This window comes from Cervus canadensis, chromosome 1 (genome assembly GCF_019320065.1).
Source record: "Cervus canadensis isolate Bull #8, Minnesota chromosome 1, ASM1932006v1, whole genome shotgun sequence".
NCBI classification, from domain to species: Eukaryota; Metazoa; Chordata; class Mammalia; order Artiodactyla; family Cervidae; genus Cervus; species Cervus canadensis.
This window is the reverse complement of record NC_057386.1, coordinates 111,605,103-111,613,592: the sequence shown is the minus strand read 5'-3', so window position 1 is coordinate 111,613,592 and position 8,490 is coordinate 111,605,103. Positions and strand designations below refer to the sequence as shown.

General features: G+C 52.0%; 1 protein-coding gene across 9 annotated transcripts in view; it reads right to left on the bottom strand.

The window, feature by feature from the left end:
* Positions 1–666: 666 nt before the first annotated feature.
* THOC5 (THO complex 5) overlaps positions 667–8,490 on the bottom strand; it is a 28,811-nt gene continuing 20,987 nt past the window's right edge. For 6 of the 9 annotated variants that reach the window (XM_043437142.1, XM_043437124.1, XM_043437129.1 and 3 more), the window contains 7 exons: positions 8,319–8,433; positions 6,820–6,923; positions 6,593–6,680; positions 4,403–4,518; positions 3,557–3,747; positions 2,345–2,602; positions 667–864 (listed from right to left, as the gene is read on the bottom strand). In XM_043437142.1, coding sequence (XP_043293077.1) covers positions 2,392–2,602; positions 3,557–3,747; positions 4,403–4,518; positions 6,593–6,680; positions 6,820–6,923; positions 8,319–8,433 — 825 coding nt within the window. In that variant the 3' untranslated portion in view covers positions 667–864; positions 2,345–2,391. The remainder of the gene's footprint in view (positions 865–2,344; positions 2,603–3,556; positions 3,748–4,402; positions 4,519–6,592; positions 6,681–6,819; positions 6,924–8,318; positions 8,434–8,490) is intronic. The other 3 variants (XM_043437155.1, XM_043437163.1, XM_043437159.1) reach the window with 1 other exon arrangement.

Sequence of the window (8,490 nt, the reverse complement as noted above, 5' to 3'; positions counted from 1 at the left end):
GGGTTGGGAAGATCCCCTGGAGAAGGAACTGGCAACCCACTCCAGTATTCTTGCCTGGAGAATCCCATAGATGGAGAAGCCTGGTGGGCTACAGTCCACGGGTCGCAAAGAGTCGGACACGACTAAGTGACTTCACTTTCACCTATTTCCTCAGGACTTCTCCTAATCCTCTGAGAATCAAACCATTATTTTGAGGTTCCTAGCGTGCCCTCACTGTGAAGCCTCTCTTCTGGAGTCACCTGCTCTCATGCTGCCAGAGTATCACTGGACAGCAGCTATGCCTGAGACCCTCTGACATCACTCTCATCAACTTCACGACACCCTGCGAGATTCACAATTATTCTCTGGGACGTATTGCGCTGTCAGATGTTTGTAACATCCACCAGTCAGGGGAATTTGGCGGCTGGAGACACTGACAGGGTCAGAGTAAGGGGACAGGGGAAGAAGAGCTTTTGCTTTTTCTACTACGCTGACTGTGGCGTCCCCTGCCACCCGCTAACAGCAGGGACTTGGCTGACAAACGTGAAGACTGAGGGTCTGCTGCAGAGCTGGAATCCTCCTCACTCTGCTCTTCCTGGCCAGCCAGGGAAAGCTATCCACTCGTGCGCGTTCACACTGTGCCTTGCTCCCAACTGCCTCCCCCAAGGAGCCGCAGACAAAGGCCGCTTGGTCAGGTGACATTTTAATAGGCTAGAAATAGAAAACCTGTCCTGGGAGACTATCAAGAGCCACGTGTGCGCCCCAGCCGGAAGCAGAGGCGCAGCACTTAGGGTCTGTGGGGAAACAGGCTGAGCGCGACGTCAACGGTGGCTGAAGAATCCTTGAGGGTGGTTATATTTAAACGGCTTCATCCTGCTGGGACCCCTAGAGAAATAGAAGAAGGGAGGCCAGTTAACACCATAACCTTTGGGTTGATATAATGAATGCATCCACACAAGGGACTACGATGAAGCTGTTAAGGGGGGAAAAAAAAAGACTGGTGTAAGGAAAGCAGACTGCAGAACAGCATGAAAGGTGTGACAGCAGTTCTGAAAAATCATCTTAATGTGCCTCCGAAGGCAGGGGCACAAGCCTGGAAGTGCCCACTGACGACGGGCACTCTAGGGGGCAGGGGGCTTGGGTACCCTCACTGTTTACGGTGTTTTTACACAACTGTTTCTGGTTTTATGTTTAACAATAAACATGTTTTATGTCTATGATTAAAAAAAGAAAGTTAAATCCTCCTTTGTAGGGAGATTCCCAAGCAGGTAGGAGTTTATGTGGGAAAAGAATCTGGGCTATGTGCCTGCCAAGGGCCTTGTGTTCTATACGCACTACTTCTGAGATGCTATTTCTATAATTTCAAAGATTTTAAATGAAGATGTAGGCTTAGGGATGTGAACTACCTGATATTAGAAAGTCACAAAGTCTCACAGACCAAATTCAAAATCAGGTCTGATGCTAAAGCCTGCTGGCACAAGAGGCTGACACTCACAGCCAAAGCCTGGACCCTGTGACATCTAGGTTCTTCGGCTCAAGTCTTGGGCCCCTGAGCAAAACTTCATGCAGGGTTCTTTTCCACACGACTCCATGGTGAACAATGTCCAGCTAAAGGGCCTCTTTCATTCTTCTGCCTGTGACTGACATTCAGTGGTAACCAGAAGGTGACACCTTGGATCTTGGTCTGAGGGAGGGAGGGTGAGAGGTAGTGTGGATGTTTGCCAGCGGGAGATTGTATATCATTCTTTTTTTTTTTTTGCCACACTGCACAGAATGGCCTTAAAGGAGGGCTTACTCTGCCTGCACCATGCTTGGCCCTTCACAGGCTCCCGTGGTTTAATCTCATCCTCCCAACACCACCTGAGTGGACACAGTTTTACTGATGAGGAATCAGCTCAAGATGCACTAAGCACAGATGCTAATCACAGAGGCAGCAGCTGCAATTTGAACTGAGGCCTTTCTGGCCCCAAAGTCTTTTCTTAAAATGATGTCATGAACCTTCCCAACACCAGAAGGGTACAGAGTCGAATCAGGTAAATCGAGGCGTACAGCTGATGGAGACCCCACAGCCTGAAGGCAGCCAGCCCCGGGCAAAGCCAGACCTCGAGTCTCCTGCGGCCCAGGCCAGCCCTTTGCAGCCCAGACCTTTGACCTGATCCCGGTGGTCAGGGGGACTCCACACCAAGAACCTCACATCCCACATCTCTTCAGTCATGGAATTAACTGGATCCGGGAAGCCAAAGGAGCACCTTCCCAGAACACACTGACAGACAAGCGCAGCCTGGAGAACAAAGCACTTGAGGAAACGAGTCTGGGAACCATCAGACAAGCAAAGGATAAACACTGGTCGTGTGAGAACTCCCACCTTGGAAATGTGCTGCAGCAGGCTGGGAGCGGGGAAGAGATGAGGTCTCACACAGACAGAGCGAGGAGAGCAAGTCCCGGAACACGACGCCATCTAGCCGCCAGCCCCACCATGCAACCACAGTGGGGCTGCAGCTGGTTATCGTCAGCCAGCACGGGGAGCCAGGCCAGGCGGAAGGGCCAGATGGAGGCGGGAGGACGTGGGACGGCCTCCGGGGCGGAGGCGGGCTGTGTGAGAAGGTGAGGGCAGGCGAGGCACCTTCCAGGCCGACAGAGAACACAGCCACGTCCCCATTAGATACAGACTGCAGCCCTCTGTGACACCATTCCTCCCCAGCCCCCTGCCCCAAAGGGAAGGGTGGGCTCCGGGATTCTGAAACTGACTCGAAGACAAGACCACAAGTTAAGGGATGAAAGGGAAGGGAAGGAACTGACACCAAAGCGGAAGGAAAAGCAGCCAGAAGTGCGGGGCCTGCAGACACACTAAATACCAAGCTGCCAGGGCCTGCTGGCATTTTCTGAGGCTCCGTCCGTGCCATGATCCATTCTGGAAGGTCTACGTGAACTACCTCTGCTTCATCATGACTTAGAAGGTAACACTTCCATTTCAGCTTTTGGGAAAGGCTCAGAGCTGAGTTGAAATGACTCTTTCAGTCACCCAGCTGGTGAGCAGGACAGCGGAGGTCTGCACTGTGTGTGTTATTTCACAGCTGGCTCCTCTGTGACGCCCAGCTGCCTACAGCTGTGATCCTCCTGGATGTGGGAGCACTGAGGAGACTACAGCAGACTCTGGGGGCTGGTGGAGGCCTGTGTAGTCTGTATGCAGGGCTATAGCCTGCATCTAATGAGGACATCCCTGTGTTCTCTGCAGTTTACAAAGTTCATTTGAATCATAAAAAACAAGCCTACTGGTTTCCACAGAAAGCAGAGAAAGGGAAGGTTAGTCAAGTCCTCTTGCTCACTCAGCATGAGGCCCACCTCTGGGGTGTATGCATGATGAACTAACTGGACTGGGCTGGCAGGACAGGGGCCACAGGGCAAGTTTTAGGAAGGAGGACGTGAGCTCTCTCCGAGAAACCTGGCAGCAGGATGTTAATTCCCACAGGGAAAGGAGACCAGAGCGCCCGAGGACGTGTGCCCCCTGTGCCGGGCTCACCCTCCCCCACGTCCCTGTGAGAGGCAGCGCTGGAGGTCCCCGGGCCCTGTCCCTCACCTGAAAAGCCGCAGACACATCTTCTCCTGGGGAAACTCCTTGGGCCCCTCCACGCTGTCATCATGGCTCTCTGTCTCTAGGTAGACGTCCAGCAGCACGCACAGGCGCTGCAGCTGGTTGGTCAGAAGCTGGTGGCCGGGCCGCGGGCCGCACAGCTCCTTGTAGCACACGTTGACCTCGCTCTCCATGGCCTACGGGCGGGGAAGCCAGAAACTCAGCACCACCTGCAGGCCAGCTGGGTCTCACGGTTTCACAAGAACCGAGCCCGGGCCTCTGCAGATCAAGCCAGGCTGGCTTGTCCTGAGGTGCCCGCTCCTCAAGACAATGGTGTCCTCCTGATCCTGACCCAGAACATTTCCTGCCTTGCATGTCCACGGCCAAAAAGAGCAAGATGCACAGAGGAAGAATCTCAAGATCAGATCCAAATGGGAAAGTGTTAGGGTTCAAAGTGTGCTCCTTGGCTATGGAGTCAAATCCATGGGCGTAACAGTAATTGACACGGGCAACGACGTCACACCTTGTCTCGTTCCCGTGCATCTGACATTTCCACAGAAGCCTGAAACCACCTTTCAAGGCTGGTCTTTGTATTAGCCCCGTTTTATAAGCAGGGTGAACCTGTGGACCCAGGCTAGTAAGGAGCTGACAGAGGTCTGAGCCCTTCACTACACCTTGCAGCCTCCAGCATATTCTACAATCCCAGCAGCATCTGCCCGGGAACTGCACCAGTGCACAAGCCCCCAGCTACCACTGGTCCTGCCCCACCCCCACCCCGTCCCACTCCCACCCCCCAACCCCCGGCCCAAGGAGGCTATCCCTGCTCCTCCCGTCACCCACCAAGGACCTTACCCGAATATTGTCATCGTTGTTGTTGGTTTTCTCCCCTTTCCAGTTCAGACAGAGTTGGAAAATGGGTGGGATGGAGGAGTAGCCGGGGTTCAGCACTACGGCAGCCTGGAGCTTAGCTGGGAAAGATGGGGAGAGAAGCAAAACTCAGTTCTCAGAGTTGGCTTGCCAGCCACGACCACCTTCCCACTGGAACCCTGAGGCCAGCGCCGTGTCTCACATTAGTCCCGGTGTTCAGAGCACATTCTGCTACCAACTTTTACCTTCTGCCTAGAAACTCCAAAGCGGCTGCAAAAGGTGAGGTCCGTGACTGGGCCTCAGGACGCAGAGGTGTGGGGACTCCTGAGTCTGGTTTGCCCAGTTCTATTTACTCCTTCGACAGAAGTTTGTTTTAACTGGCATTTATCTGCCAGCAGGTTAAGGACTTTCCCAGTGAAGGCGCTTTATCTGTTTTTCAACATTATTGTGTACTAGCCATCACATTATGGTCAAATATATTTTCTATATTCTGTTCTTTACTTTTATCTATTTTGTTACGTGAAGCTTTTTGACAGCCAGCATTTACTGAGTATCTACTGTTTTCCAAGCATAGTGCTGAGCCCTTTTTACCCACATTTTATTTCATTTTAATAACAATTCTTAGGTGGGTACCATTATTATCATCCCATTTTACAGTTAAAGAAACTGAGCCTCTGAAACTACCTAAAGATCATTAAACAGCCACAAAACAGCAGTGCTGAGTTTAACCAGAACTACCTGACGCCAAAGCTGTGTGTTCATAATCATTAAATGAAGTATTTGTATTTTTTAACGTACTTATTTTTTCTCTGGTGACAGGCTTCCCCTTTTTCAATACGGTAACATCCTCTCCATCTATGAGCTAAGTGTTTAGCCACTCTTTTTTCATTATTTATGAGGGTGGGGAATGAACTCTCTTACCCACTAGTAATTCAAATAAATTAACAGACAACAAGACAGTGAAGGTTAAGATAACTCTACCCTGATAGTCACAACAGTTACTAAAAAGTGACACTTTACTGTTGTTTCTGTCATAACAGTTTTGAACGTATTTTTGGGTTTATCTCTTGTCCACCAATTTTTTTGTTTTTAATCCATACTATGAAATTGTTGTCTACTCTTAAGTTTTCAAATTCTATTACAACACATTTAATAAAAATTTAAATGATCACATTCACCCTTTGTATGAATACAGAATATCTTATTTTTCCAAGCTCTTCCCCTTAACCAGGAAGCAAAAGTGATGTCTTCAATGATTTTGCACCCATGGGGCTTTGGAAATTTCTTGGATGCATCATCTGTGCCCTTGCAAAACAGCACTTTGTGTTATTTAGGGATGAGGTTTAAGTATTTTTTAAAAGGAGAAAAGACAGAAAGTAAATGCAAAATTTCCAACAGCAGTCACCCCTCATGAGGGTGAGAATGAAGTGGGACCAAGGAGCCTCCACTGTATCTGAAGTTATCTAATTTCCTCACAGTACTTCTAAAAACGTGAAGAGAAAAGTGAAGAAACAGGGGTAGAGAAATGTGAACATCAAAGAGTGTAACTTTTCATTTCTCACACCATCTCGGAACTACAGACAACTCCCTCCACCCTGCAGCCTCGGCACAGAGCCTCTGGGTGGGATCCGGCAGGCTGAGCCAGCCCCGCAGAGGCTGGGGCTGGACAACAGCACCTCAGGCACCACTGGGGTGGGCCCAGCTGGAAGCCCTGGCCTATCAGATGCCAGGACAGCGGTGAGGAGTCAGAGCTCTCAATGCCTCCCCAGGTGAGCGCAGGGACGGCAGAGGAGGAGAGTCCTGCACCTCACAGCCTGAGAGTGACAACCCCACCTTGAAGAGAGGACGAGCCGGTCTCTGGTTCTAAAGGGTGAGGAAGCAAAGAGGCTAAGAGCTCAGACTCAGAGGTCCGACTGGGTGTGTGAGCATCTCCTACAAAGCGGGAACGTCACCAGCCCCGGGACCGTGGTGACGATTAGCAGGGGACGGGACTGGGGCAGAACAAGTCCTGGCTGAACGCTGCCTCAGCTGAACACTGCCTCTCACAGCCGAGACTGTCTGCTAAGTCCCGAGGCAGGAGTCCAGGATCTTTGGCTTCCTTGGGCCAGCTCCCAGGAAGGTTGCTTCTCAGCGGCTGCCCTCTCCTAGAGCCACTGTCATCAGCAGAGCAGTTACCTGTGCCCCTCTCCACGAGTGCCATGTAGTAGAGATTGGTGTCCCCAGCCAGTCCCGCCTCCACGATGTCTTTGGTGAAATGCAGCTCCTGGAAGTTACCAAGGGCGGGGGGTGAGCTGTTGGCGCTTCTTGTCAGGCTGCCCCGCCCTTCGGGAGGAACAGCAGGAGCTGAAAGGAGACACGGGCCTGCAGTCCCCAGGACAACCGGTCACCCCTCCCACACCTACCATGTAATCCTCATGGGCAATCGTCACCCACTTCACCAGGCGAGAGACAACCTTTGCAGGGAAGAGGTAGTGGCAGTCGCTGGTAACCGGCACAATGCCGTGTTCTGAAAGAGAGCAGGACAGGTGGCGTCACAGGTAGAAATCAGCCGCCACAGCTGGGTAACCGGCAGCCTCTGAAGGCTCAGATGGCCCTGCCAGCTGTCCAGGCACACTCGGTACTCAGCTCAACACGTGCCAGGAACGGAGGCACGTCAGCCTGACCTTCGCTCAGAGCCTGTGCTTGCGGCGGGACCCAGCCCCAGCATGCACAGCGCTTCATCCTTAATGCAAACGAAAACCCCCCTGCGGCCAGAACCAATGAGATGCCTCCGTGGCAGTGACTGCTAATTAGATCAAATAGCCAAGAGGGCTGTTCTCACAGCTGACCTTGGAGGAGGAAGGACCAAAGTCTTCTGCGTTGGTTCCTCTAAAGCAGAAGAGCAGGAGGGCCGCTCCAGGGCGAATCCCTGCTGGTGTTTCAATAAGCAAATATGCCAACACGGTACATGCTATCCGGATGACAATCATCCAACCTTGGGACAAAACAAACTCCACAATGCTGATGGGGAGCCTGGAGAAACCAGAGTCCATGAGGGGCCTCCAGAAGGGTGCTGTGAACTCAAAGCCTTTCCTGACAGTGGCTCTTTTATTTATTTTTGATGTGGACCACTTTTAAGGTCCTTATTGAATTTGTTATAATATGGCTTCTGTTTTGTTTTGGCTTTTTAGCTCTCCAACCAGAGAATAGAACCTGCCCCCTCTGCGTTGGAAGGCGAAGTCTTAACCACTGGACCACCAGGGAAGCCTCGACAGTGGCTTTTTTTAGATTGAAAAGATCTTAACCCTCCCTCACTCGTGCCTTGTACCTGACAGGCTGTGACAAGTATTTACAGAATGAATAAATGAGAAGCCCCCACATGTCCACCATCTTGGTCAAGGGCTCATCAGAATCACTTGCGAGCTTATGGTGAACCCTGGGCTCAGCCCTGGCCTGGAGGATTTCAGCTCAGGTGTCAGGGGAGGGAGGAGGCATAGGTCACCAAACAGCCGTATTCAAGAAAGCTGAGCACAAGCTCCGCAAAAGCAGGGCTTTCTCTTGTGCTCGTGGCTCCTTCCCTAGCACTATGCTGGCTACCCCGAATGAATGAGGGTCCTGTTAAAATGCATATCAAGGTCTGCCATGCACTGACCTAGCAGGAGTGCTCCCAATCAATCTGATAAGCTGGGCCCCCGAAAGGCTTTGGGCAGTCCGAGACAGCCTTGTAGCCCCGTGGGGAGCTCACACCTCTGCTTGGCGGCCTAGAGCTCTCCCCAATGGCCCAGCTAACACCTCTTTTCAGCAAGAGCCAGGGAGCCAGCCGACGTTGTCATCAGGATTCAAGATATCTGAGCGCAGGGCTCCGTGGTCTTTGTCCTTGGGCTGAGCAGCTCAGGCCACAACCCTGACTGACACCACTTACCCAGGGAGGCAAACTGCTTGTGGAGGGCGAGGCGGGACTGCACCCTGGTCTTCAGCAGTTTCATGGTGGTCTCCATGTGACTGGCGCTCAGCGAGTGGTCTGCGATCACAGTGTGCTGTGGGTGACAGAGCGCAGCCATGCACGAGGGCTCCCTGTGCCCTCCTCCTGCCAC